General features: G+C 45.3%; 1 protein-coding gene across 3 annotated transcripts in view; it reads right to left on the reverse strand.

Annotated features, from left to right (window-relative positions):
* Positions 1 to 12,920, reverse strand: part of LOC137326300 (C-type lectin domain family 18 member A-like) — a 76,486-nt gene that overhangs the window by 38,390 nt on the left and 25,176 nt on the right. For all 3 annotated transcript variants that reach the window (XM_067991251.1, XM_067991250.1, XM_067991252.1), the window contains exon 3: positions 383 to 622. In XM_067991251.1, coding sequence (XP_067847352.1) covers positions 383 to 622 — 240 coding nt within the window. The remainder of the gene's footprint in view (positions 1 to 382; positions 623 to 12,920) is intronic.

A 12,920-nucleotide genomic window follows, 5' to 3' on the forward strand; every position in this document is an offset into this window, starting at 1 on the left:
TACTACAGGGCAGGGCACAGGGTAGGGCACAGGGCAGGGCAAAGGGCACAAGGCAGGACACAGGCAGAGAATAGCACAGGGCAGAGAATAGCAAAGGACAGGACAGGATGCAGCACAGGGCAGGATGCAGGGTAGGGCACAGGGCAGCACAGGCCTTAGCACAGTATAGTGATTAGCACAGGACGGGGCGTAATGGTATATAAAAGCACAGTCAGCACAAAACAAGTTAGGTGGCATCGCCATGTACTAGTCAGCGTGACAAGGAGCAGAGATTCCAAACGTCCGTCAATTGTTCCAGGACAGACATTAAATCATTGTCCGAGAGGTAGAACTCGTGTTCCTCTGTGAATGGAGGCGGTTTGCACACTTTATGGGCACAAACCTGAGTATAATGCTGGCAGGAGGCGTTGTACTTGCACTGCCCCGTGTGGTAGTGATAGTTCTGAGCCTCCCGAAACCACAGGTCAATGACTGCAGAGACAGACACCCTCCCTTCCAGCGAGGAGTGATAATTCCAGCCGAGCTCTTCCTCCTCTGCCATCTGAGCCCAGTGGTCCTGATGACTTCTGTGGCAACTGCCCACCCGCCGCTGTGCCAGTCGGGCAAGCTTCTCGCTCCATTCCTGTGGGGGAAAAGGGCCAAAGGTTAAAAGGGTAGTCATACTGTCCAAATAACCTGCAATTCCCCCTGTTCACGGCTTCTGTCTTTCTGATGAGATGTTCAACTCAGGCCCCGTCTGCCCTCTCAAGTGGACGTAAAGGATCCCACGGCACTATTTTGAGGAGGAGCAGGGGAGTTCTCCCTGATCTCCTGGCCAATATTTATCCCTCCATCAACACCTAAAAGAGATTATTTGGTCATTATCTCATTGCTGTTTGTGGAACCTTGCTATAGCGTTTCCTACAGTACAACAGTGACTATACTTCAAAAGTACTTCTTTGGCTGTAAAGCACTTTGGAACATGCAGAGGTTGTGAAAGGCGCTACAGAATTGGGAGTTCTTTCTTTCTTTTTCTTCTTTCTTACCAGAGTATGTCAAAATCAGAAGTGGGGTTCCCCAGGAAGAGGAGACCTGTAACTGGCCGGACACTCCCTATTCTCCTGTGGGTGAAATTCCAGAGTTTCAATACGGGGCATGAGGTCCATCATCAGTGTGATAGCCATTTTTATATCAATTCTAAGGAGTTCCTGTTTATTCCTCAAATAAAAGCATGTATGTAATTGTATAGATTTCCTGTTTATTCAGCAGGGTAAGGATTAATCACTGTATAACTGTACAGTCACTGTTTATTCAGCAGGGTAAGGGTTAATGATTGTGTAACTGTAGAGTCACTGTTTATTCAGCAGGGTACGGGTTAATGATTGTGTAACTGTAGAGTCACTGTTTATTCAGCAGGGTAAGGATTAATCACTGTATAACTGTAGAGTCACTGTTTATTCAGCAGGGTAAGGGTTAATCACTGTATAACTGTACAGTCACTGTTTATTCAGCAGGGTAAGGGTTAATCATTGTGTTAATGTAGAGTCACTGTTTATTCAGCAGGGTAAGGGTTAATCATTGTGTAACTGTAGAGTCACTGTTTATTCAGCAGGGTAAGGATTAATCATTGTGTTAATGTAGAGTCACTGTTTATTCAGCAGGGTAAGGGTTAATCATTGTGTAACTGTAGAGTCATTGTTTATTCAGCAGGGTACGGGTTACTCACTGTGTAACTGTACAGAGTTACTGTTCATTCAGCGGGGTGAGAGTTAATCACTGTGTATTTGTACAGAGTCACTGTTTATTCAGGGTAAGGATTACTCACTGTGTAACTGTACAGGGTCACTGTATTCAGAGATACCGAGTTTATGCTATATAACATATATTACACTCCCACCCTGTGCTTTGTTTTGTGTGCAACACATTCTAGCCTGTATGTTATATATCCCTTCGGTCCGTAATGCACTTCTTGTCTGTGTATTATCCTGTGTATAATACTCTCCAGCCTGTGTGTAATCCTGTGAGTACCTTACTTCTAGTCTGTGTATTATCCTGTAGATGATACTTTCCAACCTTTGTGTATCCTGTGTGTACTGCATTTCTTTTCTGTGTTATCCCATGTACAACACACTCCAGCCTATGTGTTACCTTGTGTTCAACACACTCCAGCCTGTGTTTTACCACGTACAACACACTCCAGCCTTTGCGTTATCCTACATGCAACATGCTCCACTCTTGACTGACCCATTAGACCATAAGACGATAAGAGATAGGAGCAGGAGTAGGTCATTCGGCCCCTCGAGCCTGCTCCGTCATTTAATGTGATCCTGGCTGATCTGATTTTTACCTCAATTCCACTTTCCCGCCCTTTCCCCATATCCTTTGACTCCCTTGTTGATCAAAAATTTGTCTAACTCAGCCTTGAATGTATTCAATGACTCAGCCTCCACAGCTTTTTGGGGTAAAGAATTCCAAAGATTCCCAACCCTCTGGAAAGATGTGGAGATGCTGGTGATGGACTGGGGTGGACAAATGTAAGGAATCTTACAACACCAGGTTACAGTCCAACAGTTTTATTTGAAAATCACAAGCTTTCGGAGGCTTTCTCCTTCGTCAGGTGAGTGTGGAATTCCTTGAAGGTTACCGCATATATAGTCAGAGAACAATGCCTGGTGATTACAGATAATCTTTCCAACTGTCCGTTGTCAAGGCAATCATTTACCTGACGAAGGAGGAAGCCTCCGAAAGCTTGTGAATTTAAAATAAAATTGCTGGACTATAACTTGGTGTTCTAAAATTGTTTACAATTGTCAACCCCAGTCCATCACCGGCATCTCCACATCAAGGCAATCAGACAGAGAGAGAGTACATACAGGACTACTGAATATACAAACGGTCCGAACCCAAAGACAGAGAGAGAGAGAGAGAGAGAAACATCCGAAAGGAAAAGAAAGAGAGAGAATGACCAGTTGTATTAAAAACAGATAACTCTTTTTTCGCTGGTGGGGTTACGTGTAGCGTGACATGAACCCAAGATCCCGGTTGAGGCCGTCCTCATGGGTGCGGAACTTGGCTATCAATTTCTGCTCGACGATTTTGCGTTGTCATGTGTCTCGAAGGCCGCCTTGGAGGACGCTTACCCGAAGATCGGTGGCTGAATGTCCTTGACTGCTGAAGTGTTCCCCGACTGGGAGGGAACCCTCCTGTCTGGCGATTGTTGTGCGGTGTCCGTTCATCCGTTGTCGCAGTGTCTGCATGGTCTCGCCAATGTACCATGCTCCGGGGCATCCTTTCCTGCAACATATGAGGTAGACAACGTTGGCCGAGTCACAGGAGTATGAACCATGTACCTGGTGGGTGGTGTCCTCTCGTGTGATGGTGGTATCTGTGTCGATGATCTGGCGTCTTGCAGAGGTTGCCGTGGCAGGGTTGTGTGGTGTCGTGGACGCTGTTCTCCTGAAAGCTGGGTAATTTGCTGTTTGAAGGCGAGTAGTGGAGGCATGGGGATGGCCTTAGCGAGGTGTTCGTCGTCATCGATGACATGTTGAAGGCTGCGGAGAACATGGCCTAGTTTCTCCGCTCCGGGGAAGTACTGGACGACGAAGGGTACTCTGTTGGTTGTGTCCCGTGTTTGTCTTCTGAGGAGGTCTATGCGATTTTTCGCTGTGGCCCGACGGAACTGTCGATCGACGAGTCGAGCGTCATATCCCGTTCTTGCGAGGGCGTCTTTCAGCGTCTGTAGGTGTCCATCGCGTTCCTCCTCGTCTGAGCAGATCCTGTGTATTCGCATGGCCTGTCCATAGGGGATGGCCTCTTTGACGTGGTTAGGGTGGAAGCTGGAAAAGTGGAGCATTGTGAGGTTGTCCGTGGGCTTGCGGTAGAGTGAGGTGCTGAGGTGCCCGTCTTTGATGGAGATCCGTGTGTCCAAGAAAGAAACCGATTCTGAGGAGTAGTCCATGGTGAGCTTGATGGTGGGATGGAACTTGTTGATGTTATCGTGTAATCTCTTCAGTGATTCTTCGCCGTGGGTCCAAAGGAAGAAAATGTCGTCGATGTATCTGGTGTATAGCGTTGGTTGGAGGTCCTGTGCAGTGAAGAAGTCGTGCTCGAACTTGTGCATGAAAATGTTGGCGTATTGGGGTGCGAATTTGGTCCCCATGGCTGTTCCGTGTGTTTGGGTAAAGAACTGGTTATCGAAGGTGAAGACATTGTGATCCAGGATGAAGCGGATGAGTTGTAGGATGGCGTCTGGAGATTGGCTGTTGTTGGTGTTGAGTATTGATGCTGTTGCAGCGATGCCGTCATCGTGGGGGATACTGGTGTAGAGTGCTGAGACGTCCATTGTGGTGAGAAGTGTTCCTGGTTCAACTGGTCCGTGGGTGCTGAGTTTTTGTAGGAAGTCTGTAGTGTCGCGACAGAAGCTGGGGGTTCCCTGTACAATGGGTTTCAGGATGCCCTCGATGTATCCAGAGAGGTTCTCACACAGGGTTCCGTTGCCTGATACGATAGGACGTCCGGGTGTGTTGGCTTTGTGTATCTTTGGGAGGCAGTAGAAGTCTCCCACGCGGGGAGTACGTGGGATGGTACATAGGCGAGATCATGCAGACACTGCGACAACGGATGAACGGACACCCCGCAACAATCGCCAGACAGGAGGGTTCCCTCCCAGTCGGGGAACACTTCAGCAGTCAAGGACATTCAGCCACCGATCTTTGGGTAAGCGTTCTCCAAGGCGGCCTTCGAGACACACGACAACGCAAAATCGTCGAGCAGAAATTGATAGCCAAGTTCCGCACCCATGAGGACGGCCTCAACCGGGATCTTGGGTTCATGTCACGCTACAAGTAACCCCACCAGCGAAAAAAGAGTTATCTGTTTTTAATACAACTGGTCATTCTCTCTCTTTCTCTTCCTTTCGGATGTTTCTCTCTCTCTCTCTCTGTCTTTGGGTTCGGACCGTTTGTATATTCAGTAGTCCTGTATGTACTCTCTCTCTGTCTGACTGCCTTGACAACGGGCAGTTGGAAAGATTATCTGTAATCAACAGGCATTGTTCTCTGACTATATATGCGGTAACCTTCAAGGAATTCCACACTCACCTGACGAAGGAGAAAGCCTCCGAAAGCTTGTGATTTTCAAATAAAACTGTTGGACTATAACCTGGTGTTGTAAGATTCCTTACATCAACCCTCTGGGAGAAGAAATTCCTCCTCATTTCCGTCTTAAATGGATGACCCCTTATTCTGAGACTATGCTCCCTAGTTTTAGATTCCCCCTTGAGGGGTAACATCCTCTCAGCATCTACTCTTTTGAGTCCCCTCAGAATCTTATATGTTTCAATAAGATTTCCTCTCATTCTTCTAAACTCCAATAAGTATAGACCCAACCTGTTCAATCTTTCCTCATAAGACAATCCTTCCATACCCGGAATCAACCTAGTGAACCTTCTCTGAACTGCCTCCAATACAAGTATATCCTTCCTTAAATAAGGACACCAGAACTGTACGCAGTACTCCAGGTGTGGTCTCACCAGCACCTTGTACAGTTGTAGCATGACTTCCCTGCTTTTATACTCCATCCCCCTGGAAATAGAGGCCAATATCCCATTTGCCTTCCGGATTACCTGCTGCACCTGTATGTTGACTTTTTGTGTTTTATGTACGAGGACACCCAGATCCCTCTGTACCGCAGCATTTTGTAGTATTTCTCCATTCAAATAATATTTTGCTTTTTTATTTTTCCTCCCAAAGTGGATGACTTCACATTTTCCCACATTATATTCCATCTGCCAAATTTTTGCCCATTCGCTTAATCTGTCAATATCCCTTTGCAGACACTTTGTGTCCTCATCGCAACTTGCTTTTCCACCTATCTTTGTATCATCATACTGTACCAAATTCTCCACTGACTACCGTCAGTTTGATTCTGTTCTCCCTTTTATCCCGAATAACCATTTGCCTTTATTTGAGCAAAATCAGCGTCGTCAACAAGTCATTCTCCTGCACATCTGTGGTAACCAGGCAACTAGATTACTGGATGTATACACACCCAAATCTTGCTTTCAAACTGACCCTGGCGTGAGGGAACCTCATTTCAGATAAGATTCCAAAATCCTGGCCGTTACAAATTGAAGGATTTTAAAAGTGTTTGGGAGCGATGACGAACCCTCGGAGGAATGTCTTGAGATTGGAGGCAGCTGGGAGCCAGGTGTCCCATGGAAACCCCCCCTCAGCTCATTAAATACAAGCTAATTGGTGCTTCAGGGCCCAGGCTCGTCCAGTCAAGGCCTGTTTAAGTGTGTTTGCAAGTATTACCACTTCCTAAAGAGCAGGAGACTGTCCCTCATTCTCCAAAAAGGAGCCACTTCAATTCAATCTTTTATTAGGAAGGGTGAGGTACAACAAAGATCCTCCTTCAAGTGTTGGAGATCTGTGGGGGGGAGGGTTAAATGCAGCTCCCTCACGGTATGGGATTGTGTAACATTGCTGGTCACTCCCTCCTTCTGTGACGTCTATAGCTGTGTGATGTTCACTAGCTAAGCGAGATCTCTAGTGTTTTACAAATCCAAGGACACTGTTCTGAGATAATGGGAGCAGTGGCAGGAGAAAGGGAGAAAACAAATCAGAAGGCAGCAATTGGTAGTTTTTTTATTTCTCTTGAAGAAATGCCTTGCATTTATACAGAGCCTCGCATGACCTCAGGACGCCCCAAAGCTCCATGGAAATTCTACCACCACCCCCCCCCCCCCACCTCTTTAAGGTGGGCATCCTGTATTACTTTCAGTTTGACCCAGTGGTAAACAGGTGGATTGTTAACCCGATCATTTAATGCATAAGGTTAAGTTTCACGACGGACTCAGTGTTGCCCAGTGGTGGAGCAAGGTTTGGTTGACTTGGGAGGAAGGGGACTGAGCTGGGAACCACGGAATGCCAACTTATCCGGCCCGCACAGACCTGGAAACCGAACCTGGAGTCCGAAAACTGAGGTTCCTAGGAGGGAAATGGAGGCGGGTCCTCCAAAGCTACATTGGCCGACCACAAAATGAGTGGGGGATGTCTTGACCACCAATGGCTCCACCGCTAGTGTTGCCGTTTTAGGGCAGTTTTTGGAAGACTTGCATTTATATAGCACCTTTCACGACCTCAGGACGTCCCAATGCACTTTACAGCCAATGAAGTACTTTTGAAGTGTAGTCACTGTTGTAATGTAGGAACCGCAGCTACCAATTTGTGCACAGCAAGATCCCACAAACAGCACTGTGATAATGACCAGATTAGTGATGTTGGTTGAGGGATAAATATTGGCCCAGGACACCGGGGAGAACTCCCATGCTCTTCTCCGCAATAGTGCCGTGGGATCTTTTATGTCCACCTTTGAGGGCAGACGGGGCCTCGGTTCAATGTCTCATCTGAAAGACGGCACTCCCTCAGTACTGCACTGAAGTGTCAGCCTGGATTATGTGCTCAGGTCTCTGGAGTGGGGCTTGAACCCACGACCTTCTGACTCAGAGGTGAAAGATGTGAGGTGTGACCTTTATGATCTGGTGTCCTCACCTGTTTTTCACAATGAACTGCTGCACTGGATTTGTTGGTTCTACCTCTGTATATGCTATTTGTATGGTTTAGGCCTTTACAGAACCCCTTGGCACCCAGTCCATTTGGGTGTCAAGGAGTTTGGTCAGACAAGATCTTCCCCTTCTGAATCCATGTTGACTATTTACTAGGTTATTACTGTGCCATTTAATCAATTCCATTATTTTATTTAATATACTGATTGATAAATGGGTCTGTAATTGCCTGTGCCTATTTTGTCCCCCTTTTGGAAAATGAGCACTGTGTAAGTCCGTTTCGTATCTACCGAGACTTGCCCAGTGTTCAATGACTCCTTCGTAATGACTAAGCACCTCTTAAACCTCATTCCTTATTTCTCTTTGTGCTTGAGAATAGGTATCATCCACTCTGGGGGTTTACTTTCAGCATCTCCTGGACTTCCATCTCATTTATATCAAAGTGCTTAATTCTGCTTGGGCTTTTGCTCTATAGGGCATGTTGCTTGTGACTTTCCTAGTGAATACTTGGAGGAAGTAATTATTTATTACAACTATATTCTGCTTATCCTCAGTTTCAGCCCTTTTAGTATTTTTTACGCTTCTCCCCTATCTCTCTGACTGCCTTCTTATTGGTTCCTAAAGGGTAGTCATGATGTGGAGATGCCGGTGATGGACTGGGGTTGACAATTGTAAACAATTTTACAACACGGTGATTGCCTTGGCAACGGGCAGTTGCAGGGGCAGTCTGTAAACACCATGTATTGTTCTATATGTATAAATGCGTAGGCTTCAAGGAGCTCTTGAAACATTTGCCTGAGGAAGGAGAAAATCTCCGAAAGCTTGTGAATTTAAAATAAAATTGCTGGACTATAACTTGGTGTTGTAAAATTGTTTACAAGTTCCTAAAGGGATTAGATAACGTCGACCATGGCAAGCTATTGCACCTTGTCCAGAACAGTAGAACCAGAGGACACGGCCTGCGCTTGAAGGGGGGTAAATTCAAAACTAACCTGCAGAAACAATATTTCAGTGAGCGAGTGGTCAATCTATGGAACAGGCTCCCTAGGGAGATGGTGGAAGCAGATTGTATTGATTCATTCAAATGCAAATTGGGTAGATTTTACTGTATCATAGAAATTTACGGCACAGAAGGAGGCCATTTGGCCCATCGTGTACATGCCAGCCGAAAAAGAGCTATCCAGCCTAATCCCACTTTCCAGCACTTGGTCCGTAGCCTTGAGGTTCCGGCACTTCAGGTGCACATCCAAATACTTTTTAAATGAGTTGAGGGTTTCTGCCTCTACCACCCTTTCAGGCAGTGAGTTCCAGACCCCCACCACCCTCTGGGTGAAAACATTTCTCCTCAGCTCCCCTCTGATCCTTCTACCAATTACTTTAAATCTATGCCCCCTGGTTTTTGACCTCTCTGTTAAGGGGAATACATCCTTCCTATCCACTCCATCTAGGCCCCTTATAATTTTATACACCTCAATTAAATCTCCCCTCAGCCTCCTCTGTTCCAAAGAAAACAACCCCAGTCTATCCAATCTTTCCTCATAGCTAAAATTCTCCAGCCCTGGCACCTTCCTCGTAAATCTCCTCTGTACCCTTTCGAGTACAATCACATCTTTCCTGTAAAGTGGTGACCAGAACTGTACGCAGTACTCTAGCTGTGGCCTAAATAGTGTTTTATACAGTTCTAGCAAAACCTCCTGCTCTTATATTCTATGCCTCGGCTAATAAAGGAAAGTATCCCATATGCCTTCCTAACCACCTTATCTACCTGTCCTGCTACCTTCAGGGATCTGTGGACATGCACTCCAAGGTCCCTCTGTTCCTCTACACTTCTCAGCATCCTACCATTTATTGTGTATTCCCTTGACTTGTTTGCCCTCCCCAAATGCATTACCTCACACTTCTCTGAAATTAATTCCATTTGCCACTTTTCTGCCCACCTGACCAGTCCATTGATATCTTCCTGCAATCTACAGCTTTCCTCCTCACTATCAAACACATGGCCAACTTTTGTATCATCTGCAAACTTCTTAATCATGCTCCCTACATTTAAGTCTAAATCATTGAGATATACTACAAAAAGCAATGGACCTAGTACTGAGCCCTGTGGAACCCCACTGGTAACAGCCTTCCAGTCACAAAAACACCCGTCGACCATTACACTTTGTTTCCTCCCACTGAGCCAATTCTGGATCCAACTTGCCACTTTCCCTTGGATCCCATGGGCTTTAACTTTTCTCACCAGCCTGCCATATGGGACCATGTCAAAAGCCTTGCTAAAATCCATGTAGACTACATCAAACGCGCTACCCTCATCGATCCTCCTTGTTACCTCCTCAAAAAATTCAATCAGGTTGGTCAGACACAACCTTCCCGTAACAAATCCATGCTGACTATCCCTGATTAATCCGTGCCTTTCTAAATGACGATTAATACTGTCCCTTAGAATTTTTTCCAATAATTTGCCCACTACTGAGGTTAGGCTGACTGGCCTGTACTTACACGGTATATCCCTTTCTCCCTTTTTAAACAATGGTACAATATTAGCAATCCTCCAGAACCAAACCTGTGGCCAGGGAGGATTGGAAAATGATGGTCAGAGCCTCCGCTATCTCCTCCCTTGCTTCACTTGACAGCCTGGGATACATTTCATCCGGGCCTGGTGATTTATCTACTTTCACAGATGCTAATCCCCTTAATACTTCCTCTCTCACTATGTTTATTCCATCCAATATTTCACATTCTTCCTCCTTAACTACAATCTCTGCATCGTCCCCCTCTTTTGTGAAGACAGACACACAGTATTCATTGACAACCATACCCACATCTTCCACCAGCACACACAGGTTACCTCTTTGGTCTCTAATAGGCCCAAATCTTTCCTTAGTTATCCTCTTGCTCTTTATGTATTTATAAAACATCTTTGGGTTTTCCTTGATTTTATTTGCCAATATCTTTTCATGCCCTCTCTTTGCTTTCCGAATTTCCTTTTTAATTTCACCCCTGCACTTTCTATACTCCTCTAGGTTTTCGGCAGTATTGAGCTCTCGGTGTCTGACATAAACTTCCCTTTTTTTTGCTTTGTCCTACCCTGTATGCTCCTTGACATCCAGGGGGCTCTAGATTTGGGAGTGCCACTCTTTTTCTTTGTGGGAACATGTTTACTCTGAATCCCTTGAACCTCCCCCTTGAATGCCTCACACTGTTCTGACACTGATTTACCTTCAAGTAGCTACTTCTAGTCCACTTTTGCCAAATCACATCTCAGCTTCGTAAAATTGGCCTTTCCCCAATTGAGAACTTTTATTCCTATTCTATCGTTGTCCTTTTCCATAACTACCCTAAATCAAACTGAATTATGATCACTACCACCAAAAAGCTCTCCCAGTGATACTCCTTCCAGCTGCCCAGCTTCATTCCCTAAAACTAAATCCAGAACTGCACCCTCTCTTGTTGGGCTTGCTATGTACTAGCTAAAAAAGTTCTCCTGAATGCAATTTAAGAATTCTGCGCCCTGTACACCTTTTACACTGATTTTATCCCAGCTAATAATAGGTTGGTTGAAATCCCCTACTATTACTGCACTATTGTTTTTGCACTTCTCAGAAATTTGCCTACATATTTGCTCTTCTATCTCCCACTGATTGTTCGGAGGTCTATAGTACACTTCCAGCGGTGTGACTGCCCCTTTTTTGTTCTTCAGTTCAACCCACATAGCCTCCTTCTAACTTATCATCCTCCTCACAGCTCATTTCTTACAGAAAATAATATTTTGGGATACAGTATATGAGTAATTTGAGACATGACGTGTAGCAAGTGTCACAGGCTTGGGAGGAACAGGTGACTTTGGACCTATGGTTCCCAAAGCTCTCCACCACTGCGGGTTTCCTCGCCTCATGTCTGGGTCTGTTGTAGACTAATTGATAGAGATTGATTGCTATGATTAGCCAACAACTCCATTATCATTGTATCATGCGAAGGCCAACTAGATGGTCCTTGGTCTTTTCTCATTTAGTAATTCCTATGTCCCTATAATACTGAAGAATTTCTTACTAGTATGATTTTCCAGGTATTTCTTTGCTCTCTTGACCATCCTTTCGACATGTATGTTCGTCCCAGTGGATCACCTCAGCTTCTCCTCTGCATGATTAGTAGATGTAATCTTTCCTCCTTATTTAAATTACTGGCCTAATTTGTTAATCCATTTGGGGTCACACCTGCTTAGTCTACACTTGTTAATCCTAGGTATATATGTATGCTCAGCATTGTGCCCTCAAAGGTGTTCCACATGTCCTCCACTTCAGTGCTTCTGAACAAGCCCATTGCAACTTGCTTAAGTTCTTCCATCATTTCCTTGAAGTTGGCCTTTTCAATTACACTCTTGGCTCCTGGTGCTCAGTCCTTCTCCAATCCTAGAGACATCCGCCAAATAATTGTTCACCATTCAACGCCAACGCCGGGAATTTCCTCGGAGCTGCTCCCGCTCCACTGCCGTAACTCCACTGGAAACAGGATTTCCATTGCCCTTCCGGCAAAGTTACAGCAGAGATTCCCGGCACATATCTTTGCTAAAGTAAAACAGGAAATGATAAATTTGAGTTCTCCCCAAGTCTTTTTCTGGGCGAGGGCTTGACGATTCTCCAAAGCTTATTTGTGATTAGTCAACTCTCTCAGTAAGCTAAATACATCGGGAAGCGAGCCAGGCTTGATATTCTCAATGGCCTTTTCTTCTTACGTATATCCTCCTTTGTTCTTACATCATTGAGTGATAATCCTCCCCAGCCCTTCCCCAAATAGCCAGTGTCCAATGAAGGATGGGAGTTACCAGGTTATGGCTTTGCTTTGTGACAAGGGTCAGCTCTGTGTTTGTCTTCCTATCAGATCTTTCTACAGTATTCCTCTGCTGCAAAGAAGGAACCACTTGGCTTAAAGACCTCATTTACATTCCTTAGGCGTTATGGGTACAGCAGAACTGGCGTCAATACAACATGTGATGACTGAAGCCTTGTTTTCCCCATTTGGTCTCTGGTTTTCTTGCCAGTAACACTGCAGTGTGCTGAATGGATTTGCACGGGCCACTGCAACCCAGATTGCATTTTATTCCGTGTGTGTGTGTGTCAGGGGTGATCCAATACTGTTATATACAAAACAACTAACTTGCAATCACAGCTAGTCCTGACTCCAACACACTTAAACACAAACCTGCCACCGGACAAACTGTAAACCCAACCTGTAGAATTCTGCCATCTTATACAGGGTAACCGAACCTATAGCATTCTTGTCATCTTACACACTGTAACCTCAACCTATAGAACTCTGCCATTCTACACATGGTAACCCAACCTATAGAACTATTCCTCCATAAACACCGTAAACC

This window comes from Heptranchias perlo, chromosome 10, assembly GCF_035084215.1.
Source record: "Heptranchias perlo isolate sHepPer1 chromosome 10, sHepPer1.hap1, whole genome shotgun sequence".
NCBI classification, from domain to species: domain Eukaryota; kingdom Metazoa; phylum Chordata; class Chondrichthyes; order Hexanchiformes; family Hexanchidae; genus Heptranchias; species Heptranchias perlo.